Source organism: Chiloscyllium punctatum, chromosome 29 (assembly GCF_047496795.1).
Source record: "Chiloscyllium punctatum isolate Juve2018m chromosome 29, sChiPun1.3, whole genome shotgun sequence".
Lineage (NCBI taxonomy): Eukaryota > Metazoa > Chordata > Chondrichthyes > Orectolobiformes > Hemiscylliidae > Chiloscyllium > Chiloscyllium punctatum.
This window is the reverse complement of record NC_092767.1, coordinates 67,514,754-67,536,254: the sequence shown is the minus strand read 5'-3', so window position 1 is coordinate 67,536,254 and position 21,501 is coordinate 67,514,754. Positions and strand designations below refer to the sequence as shown.

The 21,501-nt window shown below is 41.8% G+C and overlaps 1 protein-coding gene across 2 annotated transcripts in view; it reads left to right on the top strand.

The window, feature by feature from the left end:
* The window catches only part of LOC140454496 (mitogen-activated protein kinase kinase kinase kinase 5-like), a 122,884-nt gene that overhangs the window by 43,739 nt on the left and 57,644 nt on the right, over positions 1-21,501 (top strand). For both annotated transcript variants that reach the window (XM_072549295.1, XM_072549294.1), the window contains exons 3-7: positions 3,069-3,159; positions 3,377-3,441; positions 8,550-8,605; positions 12,468-12,515; positions 20,867-20,909. In XM_072549295.1, the coding sequence (XP_072405396.1) occupies positions 3,069-3,159; positions 3,377-3,441; positions 8,550-8,605; positions 12,468-12,515; positions 20,867-20,909 (303 nt within the window). The remainder of the gene's footprint in view (positions 1-3,068; positions 3,160-3,376; positions 3,442-8,549; positions 8,606-12,467; positions 12,516-20,866; positions 20,910-21,501) is intronic.

The following is a 21,501-nucleotide window of genomic DNA, read 5'->3' as shown; positions in this document are numbered from 1 at the left end:
TCCAATCATTGCTTACTTCCCTCCAGTCAGAAATGCAATGGATATTCCCAGAGACCATTATGACCATTAAGGATATTGCTTTGCTAGAACTGGACTTGGATGAAAGGATACAGATGATTCAAAACTTAGCAATACAGTAAATAATGAAGATGTAGACAGAGTGGTGAAATGGGCAGACTTTTTTAATAAGGACAAGTATGAAGTGAGACACCAACATTTTGATGGGGCCACAAAAACCTTGGGACCTGGATGTACACACTCCGACATCTTAAGAGGTGGCAGCTCAAATTATAAGGTGGTTAAGAAAGTATATGAGAAATTTGCAAGTCGAGACATTGAGTACAGTTGTGTTCATTATTCTTTAGAAAAGTCTTAGACAGGGGTACAAAATAGATTTATGGGATGCTATTCGAGACAAAAAAAAGTCAGCCATTTGGAATGATTGAAGAAGTTGGGATTATTCTTTTTTGAATACTGAATGTTAAGGAGAATGTTCAAAATTGTGAAGGGTTTTGATAGACGGGACAACGTGTTTCTCAGGCAAGTATTTATGATACTACTCTGTTGTGTTTTTAGTTTATGTTCTCCTGCACTATTACACTAACATTACCACCTTATTATGGTTTACGAGGGCAGACACTTAAAAAAAAGATTGAATTCCAAATTGGAGTGGTATGCTCCAAAGTTTACCCTGTGTTTTCCAGTTGCTGCCACTCTGATACTCAATTTGAATGTGCTTTCATTTTGTACATCATCGGGTCTTGTGCTTGCTCAGGTGGAATTGAATTGTGGAGTTGTATCATGGTGTCATGTTTGACCCGGGGATAAACTTTTGACCTCATATTTGCAATATTATAAAGAGAGTCATAGAGACGTACAGCATGGAAACGGACCCTTCAGTCCAACGCATGGGCAAGTTGGTATCTGGTCAGGGGGCACGCTGACCAGATATCCTAAATTAATGTAGTCCCACTTACCAGCATTTCGCCCATACTCCTCTAAACCCTTCCTATTCATATACCCACCCAGATGCCTTCTAAATGTTGTTATTGTACCAGCATTCACACTTCCTCTGGCAGCTCATTCCATACATGCACCACCCTCTGTGTGAAAAAAGTTGCCCCTCAGGTCCCTTTTAAATGGTTCCCCCCTCAGCTTAAATCTATTCCCTCTAGTTTTGAACTCCCCTAGTCCAGGGAAAAGACCTTGGCTATTCACCCTATCCATGCCCCTTGTGATTTTATAAACTTCTATAAGGTCATCCCTCAGCATCTGACCCTCCTGGAAAATAGCCCCAGCCTATTAAGCCTCTCCCTAAAGCTCAAACCCTCCAACCATAGCAACATTCTTGTAAATATTTTCTGAATCCTTTCAAGTTTCACAACATCTTTCCAATAGCTGGGAGACTTAACCTCCCAGCTGCTAAACTCAATGCACTGACCAATAAAGGCAAGCATACCAAATGTCATCTTCACTATCCTGATCCTGCAACTCCACTTGTAAAGAACTAGTCTTTGGACAAATAATCCAGAGATCCAAGCTAATTGATCCAGGGAACAATTCAATTAATAAAATCTGGAATAGGAAGTCCTAGTCTCAGTACATGTGAAACTATCAAATGACACAAAAAAAATGGTTCTCTATTGTCCTTCAGAGAAGGAAATCTGCCATCCTTACTTGGTCTATCCAGTCAGAGATTCTAGATCCACTCCAGTGTGTTTGACCCTGAACTGCCTTCTGAAATGATCTAACAAGCCATTCAGTTGTACGAGATTGCAACAGGTAAAGCATTGTATGTGCACTCACCCCACATGGACTGTAGCAGGTCAAGAAGGCAGATCACAACCACAATTAGGGTAGGGCAGTAAATTCTGCTCTTGCCCATAATAGTCACATCCCAAGAATGAATTTTAAAGAGAAGCAGAACTGAGCTGAATGGACTTTGAGGATGACTTTTGAGTAGGTCTCTCAGATTGAGGGAGCAGTGAAGATAAAACAGGTCTCTGTTATGTTGATGGGAATGAGGAAAGAAGAATTTTTCTAACAACTCATGGTTGGATTGTGACCAAGTGTGATGTTTGACCCAGTCTGAATTTGCTAGTTATCTTTGAGAAAGATTTAGATACTGAATGAATCCAAGGACAGGATAAAGAAGTTCCCCTCACACCCTATTTAAGGCCAGGAATAGGCCTTACATCACTAAAATTTGGTGGGTTTTAAAACCAACCTTCAATCCTAACTTGTCTGTCTTCATGAAAGGTTGAAATAAAATTATTATTTACATCTCACTAAGAGACTACAAAATCTATTCCATCGATCTGCCCATCTAAAATCGCATTGAAAGAAAATACAACTTTTTGTATTTGTTGCAGGATGAAGTTCTGTTTTTGTCATAATGTATAATAATATGATCAGTCGGGAAACTGGATTGCAGTTCAATGTTTTTTTTTGGTTTTATTTCTGTGGTGATAGCTTGCACTTTCAAAGAGTCCAGCAGCTCATTTTTGAACAGTGACTTCAAATATCATTTTCAAGAAAGCATGTGACTAGGGAATCCACTTGGAGAGTTAATTCATTAAAGGTTTGTAAAGTTGAACTTTTATGCCCCAATCAGGTTTCAGTTAAGAAGAAAGGTTATCTCAGCTGAAATGCAGTTTTTTGGTTTGTAGAAAGCTCCACATTTTTAGAACTGGAGATAAATCCAGATCATCAGAGTTGGAAGGAGGCAGTTGAATTAAGAAATCTGGGTTAAAATAGGAGTGAAACTTCACTGGGATTAAGTGACTGCAAAGATATTGCTGGGAAAAGGATTAAATTTTTCTCTTTGCTGTTTATGTTAAGATCTTTCTAAATTATTATATAGATAATAGCTTTATTTTATTTTCTTTAGTGTAATAAACTTGTGTGTTTTTTTTTGTTAAAAGATCATTGGCAGCTTTGCGTAAATATGATCAGTAACTGACCAAACTGCAAAAATAAATTTCCATCATGCCAAGTTTCACTGACATCAGAATCACTGCCAGCTGGGATCATAAGACAACTACTCTTTTTTTTTCTCCCCCCAATAGATGATGACTTTTCAGTTATCCAGCAAGAGATCATTATGGTGAAATCCTGTACACATCAAAATATAGTCGCTTATTACGGAAGCTATATCAGGTAAGAGCTGGGTAAGAATTTCTTAAAGCAGTTGAGACTCAACAACAGAACTTACATATAATAATGAGGACTCAAAGTGGGCATTCTTCATCAGACAGTACAATTTTGGGAGAGGTGCATGATGAGACAATATAACTTTGACTTTTAACATTTAATCTGTATCCAATTATTTTTAACCTGTGTTGTCTGATAGAAAATCTATTTTATCTTTCATTAGGTCTAACAAGTTATGGATTTGTATGGAATACTGCGGAGGAGGATCACTGCAGGATATTTACCATGGTAATTCCAGTTTTCTCATTTCAAAGAAACTCATTCCATTCCAGAAACACACTCACTAAAATCTCGGATTGCAGACAGCTGAAATGCAGGATTCTGTGCTGTACAACACAAATAAAACAAATTCACTTACTGATGCACTCATTCTGCTGTCCTTTTGGCCTCGAATCTTTAACCTTTGTGGGAACACTGACAAAGGAAATAAGGTTCTGCAGACCCAGGCACAAACTGCGGTTTCAGGCACAGGGGTTTACTGCACACAGAAGGAAGACCATTCAGACTGTCATGTTCATTCTGCAGCTTGGCATCCAAAATGAATCCTACTGCTCTGTTCTTTACACAGGTCTTAATCTGCTTCTATACTTATCTAATTTTCCTTGAAAAGTGCAATGTTCTTTGTCCCAACCACTTCCTCTTGCAAATTCTCTAACTGCTTTGTGTAAAGAAATTTCTCCTAATCTTTCTCTTCACTCTCAGTAACAATTTTAAGATTGTGGACACCTCATCAATGACTCTGCTATCAGAAGAAATACTGTTTCCCTAATTTCTGTCTCAAAATCCTTCACAATTTTAAACCATTTGAAACATTCAATACCCTCCTATGCTCCAATGAAACAGTCTGAATTAAGTCTTTTGTCATAATAAGCTTAGCTAGTTTCTCATTACTGGTCACAATGGGTTAAAATCTCTCCCATTCACTCCCATCGTATAGAATAGTTTCCTGATCAAACATATAAGACTCTAAGGAATGCAGTAGGGTAAATGTTTCCCCTGGCTGAAGAGCATAGACCTAGGAGGACAGTCATAGGATAAGAGAGTAGTCATTTTGAATTGAGATGAAAAAAATCTTCTGAGAGGATTGTGAAACAGCTGGGTGTTCAGCTGTTGAGTATACTCAAGGCTGAGATTGATTTGGTATTTGGACTTAACGTGGAAATAGAGAACTATGTGGACTAGGAGCGGTTTGTACTGAACTTGCTTTTTTGATGTTCCTTTCGGATCAAGAATGGCATGTTTCCACTTTTCTTGACTGGGTCTGGGATACCTGATAAGTCCAGTGCATGATCTGCTAAGTCTGTCCCAGCTGAGGCAGGTAATTCTTGGACAGATGAGGTATTTCTGATACATCAACCTTGCTTCTGCATGCTCCCTGCAAAATTCATTGACATTTTTTATGTTCTCGAATAAACCTTCTTCATTTTGGTTGGTCATAAGTCAGGGACTCTCAGGAGTAGATGAGAAAAATTGATCTTTTCAGGGATGTTTTAAGGACATTGCTAAAGTAATTCCACTGACCTCCTGGCCATCTCCTGTTAGGACTGAGTTGCAAGTTGAACAGTTGTTTCGGAAGTCTAGTGTCAGGCACATAAATGACATGTTCCTCCTATTGGAAATGGATTTGACTGATTGGCACTGGAATTAAAAATGTAATGACCATGAAACCATTGTTGATTGTCATCAAAACCCATCTGGTTTCCCGCCCCCACTTTAGGGAAGGGAATCTGCCAACCTTGCTTGGTCTGACCCACATGTGACTCCAAATCCACAGCAATGTGATTGAATCTTAACTGGTCAAGATACTCAACTGTATTTTACAAAATATACTCCATCTTGACAGTGTAGTGTTGTTGCAAAAGATAATTTCATTGCTGGACCTGAGTGCAGTTCACAAGAGCAAGTCCACATTGACGAACTCATCTTCTTCCCTTTGCTGCAACTTTGGGCCTGAGCTCTCCCTTTGAGTTTCTCTATTTTAACAACAGCTAATTGTCACTTCAAGGCAGCTAGGCAACAGAATCTATAGACACTTCAGGGTGTGTGTGTGTGTATGGTTGTTTCTGTTTTGTTCAAGCTGATAAGTTGAATGAATGATTGGCTATCCAGGAACCAGCCTTCTGACAGTTGTGTTTGTGGTCTTGCAGGGTTCTGCTTATGTTAGGTCAATTGATGAAGTTTTAACTTCACAAGGTCTAAAATTAATGTGAGGAAACTGCTGCTCTTTGAAAAAAAAACAACAAACCATCTTGTTTTGCAAAAGTCAGAACTGTTTAAAGACATGTCACTTCATTGTACTCATTTGATGAGGGGGGAGAGGGGCACATTCACACCACATCATTGCTGAAAGAACCACATAATTTGCAGGAATAACTGACGTTAGCTTAATAATGCAAGAGAACTGCAGTACTGAGTTTCAGATCTTCGGACACTAAATTACTGAGAAGATCAATAAACCAAACACTCAATGCACAGACTATTAGTTTCAGCCTAGAGAGAAGGACCAAAGTGAAGGTAGAAAGATTATGGGTGAAGATCTGGAAAAAGTGAGTGGCCTCAAATACTTATTAGTCAGTGGTGTCAGAAGGAAGTATGAAATGACAATAAAACAATGGATTAATTATGGTAGAAGTTATTGTAAGAAATGCAATGGAATATTGTAAAAACTATTGGTGGAATTGAAGGGGATATTCTACAAGTCAGTTGAGAGACTAGTCTTATATGTACAGAAACTTGGGCCACCTCAAGAACAGTGGACCAATGATTGGAGACAATTAAGGTGCAAATCCTGAAATGGATGAATGAGCTGATGAAAAATGACAAGATCAGGAATCAACATATCACAGTATCAATGTGAAAATACTGAAGAAAGTTGCTGAGAAAATGTTGAAATAGCATGGTCATCTGTTTCAGAGAAAGAAATAAAATGTGGTGAGGTCATGATGAAAATGAAATTGTCTGGAAGATGAAGAGGAGCGAGGCTTAAGACTGGATGGAAAGATGCAGTGTCAAAAAAACTGAAAAACAGGAATTGGGAGAGAAATGAGTGACTTAGAGTCATAGAGATGTACGGTATGGAAACACACCCTTCAGTCCAACTTGTCCATGCCGACCAGATATTGTAAACCGATCTAGTCCCTTTTGCCAGCATATGGCCCAAACCCCTCTAAATCTACCTTATTCATAAACCCATCTCAATGTCTTTTAAATGTTGTATTTGTATCAGCCTGAACCACTTCTTCTGGTACACATGCACCACCCTCTCTGTGAAAAAGTTGCCCATACTGTCCCTTTTAAATCTTTTCCCTCTTACCTTAAACGTATGCCCTCTAATTTTCGACTCCCTACAGTGGGGATAAAGAGGTGGTGATGGGGAGAGTTGACCTATTAGCACTGTGGTGACCCCAAGAGAGAAGTTAAAGAAGAAGATAGAAGAGAAAGTGAGTTGCTGAGAGGGAGAGGAGAAGGAGAAGGAGAAGGAGGAGGGTAATTGAGAGTGTGACGGAAGTAAGTTATTGATGGTGAGTGAGTTACTATGTGTGAAAGGCAGGTTACTGAAAGTATATGAATTACTGATATTGTGTGAAAAGGGAGTTGCTGGGCCATTCCAAGTGTCCCTGGGCTGTGTCACTGTTGTTTTCATCACCAGTCTGATACCTGGACCTGTACTAATATTTGAATTAGTTATCTAAATGACATGATGTGCCTCAGCAAGGTTGCCCTGGACATCGAATACCAACAGCATGATGCAATATAAATGATAGGAAGTGAACACATATACCCAGAAAGAATTATGCAGTGGTGCTATACAGTTATACTTTTGATAAATATAACAAAGTTTGAAGATTGTTCAAAACTTGGAAACCTAGAAAACAGTGAAGATGATAGATAAGATCAGAGACTCGTGAAATGGGAGAACACATGATAGATGCTGTTTAATGCAAGATAATACATTGAAGAAATAGGAGCAGGAATAGACCATTTGGCAGCTTAAGCATGTCTGACCTTAAAAATGGGTGCAGGAACAGAGGGACCTGGGGTTCATGTGCAAATGTTTGAGGAGATAATACAAGTTATAGTACCAGTTTGCTCGGATCGGTGCTGGGTCCTCTACTTTTTGTCATTTACATAAATGATTTGGATGCGAGCATAAGAGGTACAGTTAGTAAGTTTGCAGATGACACCAAAATTGGAGGTGTAGTGGACAGCGAAGAAGGTTACCTCAGAGTACAACAGGATCTTGATCAGATGGGCCAAAGGGCCGAGAAATGGCAGATGGAGTTTAATTCAGATAAATGTGAGGTGCTGCATTTTGGGAAAGCAAATCTTAGCAGGACTTATACACATAGTGGTAAGGTCCTAGAGTGTGTTGCTGAACAAAGAGACCTTGGAATGCAGGTTCGTAGCTCCTTGAAAGTGGAGTCACAGGTAGATAGGATAGTGAAGGCGGCGTTTTGTATGCTCTCCTTTATTGGTCAGAGTATAGAGTACAGGAGTTGGGATGCCATGTTACGGCTGTACAGGACATTTGTTAGGCCATTGTTGCAATATTGCGTGCAATTCTGGTCTCCTTCCTATCGGAAAGATGTTGTGAAACTTGAAAGGGTTCAGAAAAGATTTACAAGGGTGTTGCCAGGGTTGGAGGATTTGAGCTATAGGGAGAGGCTGAACAGGCTGGGGCTGTTTTCCCTGGAGCATCGGCGACTGAGGGGTGACCTTATAAAGGTTTACAAAATTATGAGGGGCATAGATAGGATAAATAGACAAAGTCTTTTCCCTGGGGTGGGGTAGTCCAGAACTAGAGGGTATAGGTTTAGGTTGAGAGGGGAAAGATATACAAGGGACCTAAGGGGCAACTTTTTCATGCAGAGGGTGGTATGTGTATGGAATGAGCTGCCAGAGGATGTGGTGGAGGCTGGTACAATTGCAACATTTAAGAGGCATTTGGATGGGTATATGAATAGGAAGGGTTTGGAGGGATATGGGCTGGGTGCTGGCAGGTGGGACTAGATTGGGTTGGAATATCTGGTAGGCATGGATGTGTTGGACCGAAGGGTCTGTTTCTATGCTGTATATCTCTGACTCTATAACTCCTACAAGTGATGATGCTCATGACCAAGAGATGGTAGCTTGAACTTTGCAGCCATTGATCTAGGGAACATTAATAAGTTTGTTAAAATAGGGAAATGCAGGTAAAGAAGTAAAGAATAAAGCTGTGACTCTCACTCATGGATGTGAAACTGAAGACTTCCCCTTTTATTTGTGTTAGCACAAAGATTTTTATTATAACGGACAAGTAAACAGCATTAACTTCTCTTTTCTTTTCTTCCTGCTAGTAACTGGCCCACTCTCTGAGTTGCAGATCGCTTACATCAGCAGAGAGACACTACAGGTGAGGGCTACTGCTGAATAGTTTAATGATTTAAATTGATAACTTCGATAATTTGTAATGCAATGACAGAGGTGTGTTGTAATCGACAATCCTTGACTCATTGTTCGAGGGAGGCCTCCTCCATGATTTCAACCAACTCAGTTCTCAAAGTCAATGTACAATTAATAATCATTCACCACAGGTGTGTGTGTCATGCAAATTTCTAATTTATAAAATGAAACGTTTCAAAACAAAAGATACTGTTCCGTCAAAGCTAATTAATTCAGTTAATGTGCAATCTGTCTGACTGATACATTTAGTCAACAAATACTTGCTGATCCTGAAAGGGAATCAAGTTAGAGTATTGGCTGTTTTTCCTCATCTTTGGTTTCAAAAGTGATCTGTTGTTGTCTTTGAGAGAGATTATATTCTGCATTTCTAAATGCTCTAATACTTCCTTACCAGAGGAAGTGGTGGAGGCTGGTACAACTGCAACATTTAAAAGGCATTTGGATGGGTATATGAATAGGAAGGGTTTGGAGGGATGTAGGCCGGATGCTGGCAGGTGGGATTTGATTGGGTTGGGATATCTGGTTGGCATGGACGGGTTGGATCGAAGGGTCTGTTTCCATGCTGTACATCTCTATGACATCCTTTGTAACATTTCCCAATGATAGATAAACTAACTGGCCAATCGTTAGCATTTTTGTCTCTCATTTTGAATAAGGGTATTGTATTGGCAGTTTTCTAGTCTCTGGAATTTTTTTCAGGATCTAAGGATTCTGAGAAGATCACTACCTGTGGTACATTAGCCCTGTAACTGTTTCCATTAAGATCCGAGGATCTTATCACCCTTTAGTGCCATTAGTTTTCCTAGTACATTTTCTCAAGTGATATTTGGGAGGTTGAGTTTTATAGAGGTCTGAGCAACATGGGCTGCAGCAAGATTTGTGACAGAGGATGAGAGGTCCAGTGAGGCCAGTCTCGATATTGGGGACATCTTGCTCTATTTTATATGCTTTGATCAAGCAGTGCAATGAGTTTATCGCTAGGCAGCACCCAGATGCTAATTGAGGGGATTGTAAAACACTTTGCTAACTGCCCAACCACTTATTAATCTTAAGCTTCCCATTTCAAAAACCACATCAAACAAGCCAGATACGGAGAAAACTCAACATGGAAATCGGAGCTGGTACCTGATGAATTCCGCTTGATTTTTGCTCTGATGTCAAGTGTCCAGCTTGAGATCCTTCAGTGTACTCCATGGGCACCAGCTACACATACCCCATAGCCACAGACATTGGCATTGATACTTGCCAACCTCTAAGAGGTTGCACATCTTCAATTCACTGCAGGTTGCTTCTGCACCTCAATGCACTGGCAATTAAAACTGTAATACTGCTCAGGGACACTTTGCTCATGGACTGGACCTGGCTGTATCTCCAGCCTGTTCTCTTGCTTTTAAAGTGCTCATTAATTCTGAGCCTATATGGATGTTCACAACATCCTTGCCTTGGACTTTACCACTTCAGCCAGAGATACTAGGCTTATATTAGTTTCTCCTTGGCCATGCCATTTAATGCAGAAGCTTGTGATGGTTGACAGCAGCCTCAGTCGAGTCAGGGAGATAGCCATCAAACTGAGACAAAAGTACTGAGAACCTTAGTATGTCTGACAGTGTCTGTAGAGAGAAGTGTAGTTAATGTTTTGAGTCCACTATGACAATAGGCTTTTAAAGATGGCACAGTCTCAGGGACGCTAGTGAATTCCATGATATTCGCTGGGTGGTACGTTGTTCTCCGAATGGTACAATGGGGGGCTGGAATTGGACGAGGGGGATGCTATGCGGCAGGTACTTGAGGTGTTTGGTAAGACACAGTAAGAAGCTTATAGGCCTTGCAGCAAGACTCCCTCCAAAAACTTTAACGCAGCTCATACGTGGCCAAAAATGTGAAAGGTTCAAGCCATTGTGTTTATTCTCTTCCCACCTTTAGCCCCTTGTTTAGAACATAGAACTTTACACAGCAGTACAAGCCCTTTGGCTCTCAATGTTGCACTGACCTGTGAAACCAGTCTGAAGCCCATCTAACCTACACTATTCCATATGTTTATCCAATGACCATTTAAATGCCCTTAGAGTTAGAGAGTCTACTACTGTTGTAGTCAGTGCATTCCATGCCACTTCTACTCTATGAGTAAAGAAACTACCTCTGACAACTGTCCTGCATCTGTCACCCCTCAATTAAAAGCTATGCCCCCTCATGCCAGCCATCACTATCTGATGAGAAAGGCTCTCACTGTCCAACTATCTAACCCTCTGATTATCTTATATGCCTCAATTAAGTCACCTGTCGAGAGTATGGTGCTGGAAAAGCACAGCAGGTCAGGCAGGAGCAAAAGAATCCAGCTCAGCACCATCCTCATGACCTGTCCCATCTGTCAATCTTCCTTCCCACCTGTCAATCTTCCTTCCCACCTATCTGCTCCACCCTCCTCTCCAACCTATCACCTTCACCCCCACCTCCATCTACTTATTGCACACTCAGTTACTCCGCGCTCTCCCCCCCCACCAAGCCCACCTCCCTCCCATTTATCTCTCCACCCCCGAGGCTCCCAGCCTCATTCCTGACGAAGGGCTTACGCCTGAAACGTTGATTCTCCTGCTCCTCAGATGCTGCCTGACCTGCTGTGCTTTTCCAGCACTACACTCCACTCTGATCTCCAGCATCTGCAGTCCCCACTTTCCCCTCATCAATTAAGTCACCTCTCTACCACCTTCTCTGTAACGAAAACAGCCTTGAGTTCCACAGCCTTTCCTTGTAAGACCATTCCCCCATACCAGGCAACATCCTAGCAAATCTCTCCTGAACCCTTTCCAAAGCTTCCACATCTTTCCTATAATGAGGTGACCAGAACTGCACACAATACTGCAAGTGCAGCCACACCAGAGTTTTGTACAGCTGCAGCATGACCTCATGGTTCCAAAACTCAGTCCCTCTACCAATAAAAGCTAACACACGTACACCTTCTTAACAACCTTATCAATCTGGGTGGCAACTTTCAGGCATCTGTGTACATGGACACAGAGATCCCTCTGTTCATCTACACTACCAAGAATCTTACCATTATCCCAGTACTCTGAATTCCTGTTTACTTAATATTTTAGGAATATTATAAGTGTTTTCTAGTGTTTATTCTGCTCTTTCCTTGTTCACCATTATTATTTCCCCAGCCTTGATCTCTAAAGGGGCTTTCTTTACCTCTATTTTTAAAAAAAAACATAGATTACATTAGATTAGCTTAGCTACAGTGTGGAAACAGGCCCTTCGGTCCAAAAGGTCCACACTGACCCTCCGAAGAGCAACCCACCCAGATCCATTCCCCTACATTTACCCCTGTACTTAAAACCACAGGCAATTTCGCTTGGCCAATTCACCTAACCTGCACATCTTTGGACTGTGGGAGGAAACTGGAGTACCCAGAGGAAACCCACACAGACACTGGGAAAATATGCAAACTCCACACAGACAGTTGCCCGAGGTGGGAATTGAACCTGGGTCCCTGGTGCTGTGAGGCAGCAGTGCTAACCACTGAGCCATTGTGCTGCCCTTTAAGGAAGCTCTTACTGTCCCTTCTAACCTGAGTTGCTAGCTTCCCTTTTAGTTTATTTGCTCCCTCCTTATTATCATTTTTTTTTTGGCTTTTAAAAGTTTCTGTCCTTTGGCTTGCCACTAATCTTTGCCACATTGTATGTTTTGTCTTTAGATCAGAGTCCCTACTGTGTGGAAACAGGCCTTTCTTTCATTTTGATACTGGGAAGAGAATTGAACAAAATATTATAATTCAAGATTAATTCTAACTTCTAAATTTTGTTTCACTTTAGGGCTTGGAATATCTACACAATCAGGGGAAAATACACCGAGATATCAAGGTAGGTTATCCTGGCATCAGTTATTGTTATAGTAAATGGACTATGGTATTGTCCAAGATATGGATAAATGTAAGGTTTTTTAATATTTATAAAACAGTGACAGAGTGATTGAGGTGTCAGTGGGGGAGCATTTTGGGGCAAAATTTCATAATTCTATTAGTTTTAAAATAGTTATAGAAATGGATAAAACTGATCAAAAAGTTAAAGTTCTAAACTGGAGTAAGGCTAATTTTGATGATATTAAATATGAACTTTCAAAACTTGAGAAAGGAACATTTGGGAAATGGAAAGCTTCTAAAAATGAGTAACTAGTTCAGACAGTACGTTCCTGTTCATGTGAACGGCAAGGCTGGTAGGTGTAGGGAATACTGGATAACTAGAGAAATTGAAGCTCTGGTCTCGAAATAGAAGGAGCCATATGTCAAGTATAGACAACTGGGATCAAGTGAATCCCTTGACAAATATAAACGCAGTAGGAATATACTTTAGAGAGAAATTAGGATGGCAGTTAGGGAACATGAAATAGCTTTAAATAGGTTAAGGAGGATCCAAAAAGATTCTATAAGTACATTACATTAACAGCCAAAAAGTAACTAGAGAGAGAATAGGGGCCCTTACAGATCAATGTGGCCGTCATGTTTGGAACCATATGAGATGGGTAAGATACTCAATGAATATTCAGTTGGAGAAGGACCCAGAAGCGAGTGAACTTGGGGAAATAGTGATTGTAAATGAGTTCAGGCAGGTGAACCTCATAGAATATGAGTTCCCTGATTGGGGCTGTTAATCTGGTCCATTCACGGAATTCAACCTCTGGGTCAGATATGTGGATGACACCTTTGTAATAATTAAAAACACAGAAATAGAGAACACACACCGGATCATCAATACCACACTCACAGGAATCCGATTCACTAGAGAGGAAGAAAAGGACAACCAACTCCCATTCCTAGATGTGATGATACAGAGAACACCGAACGGAGAATTCACCACAAAGGTTTACAGGAAAGCCACACACACAGACCAAGTCCTAAACTATAAAGCAACCACCCCAACACACACAAACAAAGTTGCATCAAGATACTATTCAAAAGGGCCACAACACACTGCAGCACACCAGAACTGCAAAAAGAGGAAGAGGAACACCTATACAAGGTATTCGCCAAAAACGGATACCCTCGCAATTTCATCAACAGATGCCTAAGGGAAAGACAACAGAATGAGGACATGCTGCAACCCAAAGGACTAGCCACACTACCATACATCAGGAGCATTTCTGAACTGACAGCCAGACTACTGCGACCACTAGGACTCATAACAGCACACAAACCAACAGCCACTCTCAGACAACAACTCACCAGAACGAAGGACCCGATACCCAGCATGAGCAAAACCAATGTAGTGTACAAAATCCCATGCAAGGACTGCACAAAACACTACATAGGGCAAACAGGAAGACAGCTAACGATCCATATCCATGAACACCAACTAGCCATGAAACGACACAACCAGCTATCCTTAGTAGCCACACACACAGATGACAAGCAACATGAATTCGACTAGGACAACACTACCATTATAGGGCAAGCCAAACAGAGAACAGCCAGTGAATTCCTAGAGGCATGGCACTCATCCACAGACTCTATAAACAAACACATCGACCTGGACCCAATATACCGGCCACTGCAGCGGACAGCTGGAACTGACGACCGGAAGCGGCAGAGACAGGCCACTATAAATGCCGGAGGAAACAGCACAGAAGCACTTCACAGGAGGCTCCCAAGCACTGAGGATGCCACCTAGACTGGGGACGAAACGTTTGCAAGACAAATTCCCAGCTCGGCGAACAGAACCACAACAAGAACAGAACTCTCTGCCTGCTCCCCCTTCTGTGTTTACATTGAAACCCACATGTCATTGAAAAGGGTGCATGTGTTGTCCACCAGTGCTCTCAGTGTTTTTAGGGAGAGGTGGGCACTGATGAGAATAGAGTGCCTTATTTTCCCCGCCAACTTTATTTTGATTTAGTCCCCTTATTCTCAGTGAAAAATGTAGAATAATGTTTTTGCACAATGGTGTATTTTTATTGAGTCACTACACATACTCACTCAGCCACAGGTGATTTGGGGAAATGTAAACACTACTGCTGGACCCCCTTTTGGTGCAGTGGAAGTGTGGGAGAATTTTAAAAAAACACAGGAGTCTCAGCAGAAAGAACAGGAGCATCAGAGGGAGCTAGATCAGTGTCAAGGACCCTCTGTGTGTAAATAAAGGGTGATTTGATGACGGCATGTCGGCCTGTATGGAGTTATTTCGAGATGTCTTGAAAAGAGTTCATATTATAGGTGCTGAAGATATTAAAACTCAATGGTAGATAAATCCCCTGGACCTGATCAGGTGTTTTCCTGAGCTTTGTGGAAAGCTAGCGAAAGGATTGATGGGCCCCTTGTGTCATTGATAACCATGGGTGAGGCTCCGGAAGACTGGAGGTTGGATAATGTGGTACCTTATTTAAGAAAGGTTCTAAGGAAAAGCCAGGGAACTTTAGACCAGTGAGCCTTATATCAGTGATGGCTAAGTTGTTGGAGGAGTCCTGAGGAACAGGATTTACATGTATTCAGAAAGGCAAGGATTGATTAGGGATAGACGACATAGGAAATTGTGTCTCACTAACTTGACTGAGTTTATTGAAGAGGTGATAAAGAAGATTGCTAAAGGCAGGGTGGTAGACGTTATCTATTTGGTCTTCAGCAAGGTGTTTGACAAGGTAGATTGGTTAGTAAGGTTAGATCACATGGCATCTGGGGGAGCTAGCCAGTTGGACACAAAATTGGCTTGAATGTAGGAGATGAAGGGTGGTGGTAGAGGGTTGCTTTTTGGACTGGAGGCCTGTGACAAGTGGTGTGCCACAGGATCTGTGTTGGGCTCTTTGCTTTTCATCACTTACATAAATGTTTTGGATGTGAATAAAGAAGATATGGTTAGCAAGGAGATGACACCAAAATAGTGGACAGTGAAGAAGATTATCTCAGATTACAATGGAACCTTGTTCGGATAGGCTAATGGGCCAAGGAGTGGCAAATGGAGTTTACTTTAGATAAATGTGATATGTTTACACTCTGATAAGGCAGGACTTATACAAGTAATGGGTAGGGCCCTGTGGACTGTTGCGCACAACAGACCTGGGGATGCAGGTGCATAGTTCCTTGAAAATTGAGTTGCAGTTACTCCGGATAGTGAAGAAGGCATTTGGCACGCTTGCCTTCATTGGTCAGAGTATTGACTATAGGCATTGCGATGTCATGTTGCAGTTGTACAGGACATTGATGAGACCAATTTTAGAATACTGCATACAATTCTGGTCACCCTTCTATAGGAAGGATATTGTTAAACTTGAGAGGCTGCAGAAAACATTGACAAGAATGTTGCTGGGCTAGAGGGTTTAAGTTATAGGAAGAGGCTGAATAGGCTGGGGTTACTTTCCCTGGAGCCTCATAGACTGAGGGGTAATATTATAGAGGTTTATAAAATCATGAGGGGCATGGATAGGGTGAATAGTTATTGTCTTTTTCCAGGGGTGGGGGAGTCCATAACTAGAAGGCATAGATTTAAGGTGAGAGGGGAAAGATTTTAAAAAGGACCTGAGGGGTAACTTTTCCAAGCAGAAAGTGATACATGTATGGAACAGGCTGCCAGATGAAGTGATCGAGGTGGGTACAATAAACATTTATAAGGCATTTGGATAAGTAGATTAATAGGAAGGATTCAGAGGGATGTGGGCCAAATGCTGGCAAATGGGATTTGGTCAGATTGGGATGTCTGGTCGGTGCGGATGAGCTGGACTGAAGGGTCTACTTGTACAACTCTATGACTAATTGGGAGTTTAAAAAAAAAATCTGCTGCACTATGTCATCTAGTGAACAGAGTATGCAATGACACCATGATATTAAACTAACAAAATTGAGTGGGAAAAATGGGCAACAAGTTACAAAGGCTGAATCTTTTCTGGCTAAGTGTCACTTCCATCAAGTTTTTGAAGGGTTTCTTGTCGGGAAGCTGAGCAAGGTCATTCGCCATGTTTTACGAATTTTGTCTCATTAACTAACTTCATTATCCTAGTGATGCCCTCTCATCTGATTCTAGCCCAATCTTACAGAGTCATAGACTCAGAGATATACAGCACGGAAACAGACCCTTCGGTCCAACTTGTCTATGCCGACCAGATATCCCAACTTAATCTAGTCCTATTTGCCAGCACTTGGCCCATATCCCTCCAAACCCTTCCTATTCATATACCCATCCAGATGCCTTTTAAATGTTAGTGTACCAGCCTCCACCACTTCCTCTGGCAGCTCATTCCATACACTCACCACCCTCTACGTGAAAATGTTGCCCCTAAGGTCTCTTTTATATCTTTCCCCTCTCCCCCTAAACCTAGGCCCTCTTGATCTGGACCCACCACCTCCCCCCCCCACCTTGTCTATTTATCCTATCCATGCCCCTTATGATTTTATAAGCCTCTATGAGGTCACCCCTCAGCCTTCAACGCTCCAGGGAAAACAGCCCCAGCCTATTCAGCCTCTCCCTGTAGCTCAAATCCTCCAACCCTGGCAACATCCTTGTGAATCTTTTCTGAACCCTTTCAAGTTTCACACCATCCTTCTGATAGGAAGGAGACCAGAATTGCATGCAATATTCCAAAAGTGGCCTTAACAACATCCTGTACAGCCACAACATGACTTCCCAACTCCTATACTCAATGCTCTGATCAATAAAGGAAAGCATACCAAATGCTTTCATCACTATCCTATCTACCTGCAACTCTACTTTCAAGGAGCTACGAACCTGCACTGCAAGGTCTGTTTGTTCAGCAACACTCCCTCGGACCTTACCATGCTTGATCTTGAATCTCTATTCCACATTTTGGTTGGAAAGAGAACCTAAGTTTATATGTGTTTAGTGAAGAGCCCATTTTTTTTCATATGATTTGGAGAAGTTGACAGTGACCTGGAACTCAGTTTCTAACTGAGCATGCAGAACTGTCATTTGTATACTGGAGCTCAATGGTTGAGGTTGAAGTGATTTTGGTTTAGGATTGAAGGTGGTTTAGATTGAACAGTTTTCCAATGATTCTATAGATTACCTTCGTGCATGATACTTCCGTCTCCACTAACATCACTGAAAAGAGATCAACTGGTCACTTAACCAATCATGTGTTAGCCTGATAGGAGTCATTGGCGTTCAAGAGTTGTAGGCAGAGCACTCTGAAACATTATTAGAATTCCATACGATGAGAAATGATACAAGGGATTAGTTACACTGACACTCATTACAATGAGAGTGAGCCATATCCTCATTGAATGGCGGAGTACATTTGATGGGCCTACATCTGCTTCTCTGTCTAATGATCTGTGGATAAATTGCTGGGATAATTTGCTATTTATCATATGATATTCCTGGAAGAACTCTTCGCTCATTGGATATCTGCCAAAAGACCAGTATTCCTGGCACGCACACCACATTTAAAAGTCCACTATATACCAGGTCTTGGCCTGCTTGGTAACGGATATTCAGTCAGAATACGTCAGAGAAGGGGAAGATGGTGTCATGAATCTCTGACAGGGACATGGAGGTCCTGGTGGGTAGAGTGGCCCAGAAGAGAGGCATGCTCCTCCTTTAGGACCAGCAAAGGAGGTTATAGTGCTTAGACTGTAGCAGCTTGGTCTGAGGTTGCCCTCAGGTCAGTATAGAGGAATCACCAGGAGATCAATAACCTTCTATGTTCTGTCAGGGTAAGTGCCACACTTCTTTCCAACACCTCACGCTCACTCTATCTCAGTTATCTACGTACCGACCTCCCACCAAGGTTCATGTTCTGCCATCCTCACTATTCAACATCTTCCCTCACTCACTCTTGTTTCCTCTGAATCTTCTGTATTGTCTCTGCACTGCCCAGGACACCTCACTTCCTTTCAATCACCTGCACCAGTACTAACGGGTATACAGACTACTTTCATCTCACTCAATCCCTCCTCCTCTCTCTCATTCCAGGAGAAGGCAGTCCAGTAGACAGAAGAAAGGACCTGAATGTGTGGAGGTGTCAGGGTCCTCACTGCTATGAGGAGAGAATCCTGTTCATTGCAGGAGATGCCCTGGATCAGTCCTGCAGTGAGGCTAATACATCCAAGTCCCGCAAAACAGATAAATATCATTCTTCATTCTACTGCAGTTCTCACATTAGCCCCATGATTGGTGTCATTTATTGCACAACGGTTCTAGCCACTTGCCATGACACAACCTCTCCACTATATCATGCAGGTAGCAACGGGATGAGAAATGGGCTGCACTGCTAGAAGCTATCACCTCAACTTCTGAGAAAGAAAATACCTTTCTGAAGGAGGGTCACTGGACCCGAAGCGTTACCTGTGCTTTCTCTCCTCAGGTGCTGCCAGACCTGCAGATTTTTTCCAGCAATTTCTGTTTTTGTTGTTTTCTCAGAGGTAGCATTAGCAAGGCTGCCTTCTGCATCCCCATCAGTTTAGATGCTTTCACCTTGGTGGGACCATCATGCTTAGAAAGAGCACAAGCCGGTCAGGTCTCAAACTTCACTGCATACAATTCTGCTGCTGACTGAGGAAGAAACAATGCAGGCTGCTGATACTTGGAGGCCTGCTGGAGACCAGGCACATGCTCACTTCCAGACATGAGAGGACCCTTTGGTTTTAGCAATCAGAGACTTTGTCAGTAATGACAGGTAGGAATGTGGCAGGCAAAGATCCTCATAGCCCAGAGGCTGCAGGAGTGCAGCTATTGCTATGGGGACCCAGTTGCCTCAAGCTTGAAGTCATCTGGGTGCCTTGGAGAGCCAAGTCCAGAAGCCTCAGGATCTGCCGAAATTGTGCACACACCTTCATTCCATTGCATCAGCCATCAGTCCTCAGGACTGAAGGTATGGCAACAGAGGGATGGGAACCTGAAGTGTACTCCAGGCAGCCCTTCCTCAAAAGAAGACAGGGTGATGCCAGGAGACACCCAGCCAGAGAAAGAAGCACAAACATGCTTCCTCAGAAGATTCCTCCCAGAAATTTCCAGAGGTAGCTGAAATTAAGTGATCAGCAGTGTATGGGGCAGAGAGGTTTACAGGGTGCCAATGCATTAGGATCACTAGGGATTAGATGGTGCACACGACTTTGTCCCATACAGTGCATGTGTTTCTGTATAATATTCTTGCCCTCTAAAGGCATTCACATCGATATGGTTTGCAGACCCCCTCCCTCATAAGTCAAGACACTTATCCTACTCACTCTGAGTCTGGTCACCGCCATTTTCTTCCCTGGGGTATACTGTCAATTTCTACCATGATGGAAGACACAGTGACACTGGGCGAATGTGCAAACTCCACACAGACAGTCACCTGAGGCGGGAATTGAACCCAGGTCTCTGGTGCTATGAGGCAGCAGTGCTAACCACTGTGCCACCGTGCCGCCCACGATTAGTTTAACTTGGCATCATGTTTGGCACGACATTGTGGGCCAAAGGGCCTCTTCCTGCGCCATACTGTTCTATATTCTATATATTCCTGAGTATCATGAATCATCGTATGATGATTACTGAAGCAAACTGGACAAAACCATGGAGAAACAAAAATGGGTCTGGGCCAACCTCACAAGTGTTTGGATGTCAGGCAGTAAATCAGTGGATAATGAGGACTGAGTGTATGCGCCTTGGGTAAGGGTCCTGTCACTGCACCTAATAACATATGGCAGAACAAAGCATGGCTAGATCCACGTGTGTGGATGCACATCCACATAAGTGTGTGTGTTTATTAAGCTAATAAATGACACAAAACAGGAGACCATTCAGCCTATCCTGTCTGTGTATGATCTTTGGTTGAACTATCCAATTAATTTCATCTCTCTGCCCTATCCTCCTAACCCTGCAAATCAATTTCTTTCTAACATTGCTTCCAATTCCTTTTTGAATGTTACTATTGAATCTGCTTTTACTACCCTTTCATTCCAGATAATAATGACACACAGTGAAGTAAAATGTTTTCATATTATTACCTGTGGGCACCGATCCTTCTGCAAACAGTTTCTCATTTGTTCTTATCAAAATCATTCACCGTTCGAATTCTTTAAAATCTCCTCCTCTTCTCTGCATTTGTATCTGAGTGTATGTTCACTTGTTCATTCTGAGTCAGTGTATATCCATGTCTACAATTAAAGTATATGTTTGCACTGTGGACACATGAACATGTCTACACCATAAATAGAACTATGTTGCTCAAGCAAGTCGAATTGCCTGTGGTCTTTTGAGTGACACTAACCTGTTTTATTTTCTCACTGCAGGGAGCAAATATTCTTATCAATGACAATGGAGATGTAAAATTAGGTGAGTCAGAAAAATGGACATATGTTATATTTGATTCTACCTTTCATCAACACTTTCATTAAGGAATAATATGATGCAGATTTAGTAAAGCTCCTTTTACAATGGCCCAACAAACATTCCCTAGATACGTAGAGTATGGATGAGATACAGAGAAAAGGTCTCTCTTTACTGTCTGCTCAAACACTCAGGCAGTTACAGGATGGTGTTAGATACAGTAGGACTGTCAGAGTTAGAGATGCAGGTCCCTTTGAGGCTCAAAAAATCGTCTGCAGAGTTGATTGAGAGAAGTTGATGTTCATTGGACTTTGTATTTAAGAGCTGAGTTTTCTGGATGGATAGTGTCTTCTGATTATAAAAAAAGAATGCTGAGTTTACCCGATGGGTAGTGTTTGTTACTTGTTAATTGGGTGATTTGGTGATGGCATTCTTAAAATAAAAAAGAAAGAGCTGCGTTCTTCTTCAGTGGGGTGTTGGCTTCTGGACAAAGGGTTGAGAAAGAAAAGGTAGAAACTGATGGTTGTACTATACTATAGAGTTACAAAATAATCTATAAAAGTCTTTTGCTGTCTAATTCAGCATATAGATATCAATG